The sequence below is a fragment of the Gaeumannomyces tritici genome (genome assembly GCF_000145635.1).
Source record: "Gaeumannomyces tritici R3-111a-1 unplaced genomic scaffold supercont2.1, whole genome shotgun sequence".
Lineage (NCBI taxonomy): Eukaryota > Fungi > Ascomycota > Sordariomycetes > Magnaporthales > Magnaporthaceae > Gaeumannomyces > Gaeumannomyces tritici.
Window position 1 is genome coordinate 1,134 of NW_008804545.1, and position 1,389 is coordinate 2,522.

Sequence of the window (1,389 nt, forward strand, 5' to 3'; positions counted from 1 at the left end):
TCAATTGGTTCCACTTTGCAAGCTACTCCACGTTCCGGCAGAGGCTGGCCTGGGACTTGCCATGCCTGGGGGGTATGCATTAAAATCGGCGCTGCGCGTTCCCTATTGGCTTGTCGATGGCTTAGTTTCAATTCATGCAGAGAAGTGAACGCGCTACACTGTGGCCAGCAGGACAAGGGCAAGGGTAAACATCCTTGACATGGGCTTATTGGACGCCTCTTTCGAATCGACGTGGCCTAAGCAGGGGGGTAGGTTTCCGTCCTCCCGTCTGCGGGGTAGGGCGGCGGGTCGGCCAGAACGCTTTTGGGGGCGTAACTGTTACTTCGTTCTTCTTCCGGTGGCCAGTGGAGTTTGCGATTGAGTGATTTGCGAGGCGAGGCGAATGTATCTTTTGGCTTTCGTAACCCTACTGTATTCCGTTTTGGAACTTGCAACCAGGATATGGGGGGGTTTGTCGACGTGGGCCAGGGCGCTGCGAGCATGACGGGGAGGTCCACAGACACTTGTGGAGATACCAACACGGCCAAAAGGTTGCAGGCCGACTGCAGGGCGCGGTGCGAAGGCACATACATGCCTGACACCCCAAGCTGGCCGGGCTCGACGGCGCATATACTGGGATAAGTGTTGCAAGGGCACCTCGTGATCGCACAGGAACTGGCGTCCAAGGTCAGGAGAATTTTAGTCCGGAAGAATTCACGCTCTAGATCCGGGCTCCATACTGGAGCCGGACGGATAAGCACACCGGACCGTGCACGTGGCCTCCGCACTCGGGGCGCGGAGCGCCCCGAACAACACGTCCGCGTTCCGTTCTGCTCCCTTTATAAAAAGGGAGCAGAGAGTCGTTGAACGACTCTCTCTTGTACTTAGAAAAAACAGGACAGCTTCTAGATATTTCGCAATGCAACTAGAAGTTTTTTTTTTTTTTTTTCCCACCCGACATTAAGAGGCTGTCCACGAACACCGGGCCTGGCAAATTTCGGTGCTTTAACAAGTGCACGGACGAAAAAGTGTGGCCATTGGCCACACTCTCCCTTCTACCCGGGGCTTCCGCCTGTACCCCTAACAGGCGCCCACAAACGAAAAAACTCTTCAATCTGCCGCCCTCAACACCGCCACTACAACGCCTCCCCGACCCCTACGCAACACAAACAATCGGCAGATGCCCCCCCGGCGAGTTTTCCATCGAGCGCGGTGAAGATAGAGTCCGCTCGACGGCCCGGCGCGCCGCCCGCGCAGAGGCGCACACGACAAGGCCCGACCTCGCCCGATGAGCCAGCGTGGCACCAAAAAAAACACCAGCCCCGGCTACTGGCCCCGGCTGGTTCCTCCCCTGGGAGGATAAAACAAGTGGTGGCGGCGCGGATAAAACGCCGTTACGTCAAAAACCAC

General features: G+C 57.1%; 1 protein-coding gene across 1 annotated transcript; it reads right to left on the bottom strand.

Moving 5' to 3' along the window:
• Positions 1 to 236: 236 nt before the first annotated feature.
• On the bottom strand, positions 237 to 572 carry GGTG_00001 (hypothetical protein; the record flags this gene model as incomplete). Its single annotated transcript, XM_009217739.1, has 1 exon — positions 237 to 572. The coding sequence occupies one exon, from the start codon at positions 570 to 572 to the stop codon at positions 237 to 239; it is 336 nt and encodes a 111-aa protein (XP_009216003.1).
• Between the last annotated feature and the right edge of the window lie 817 nt (positions 573 to 1,389).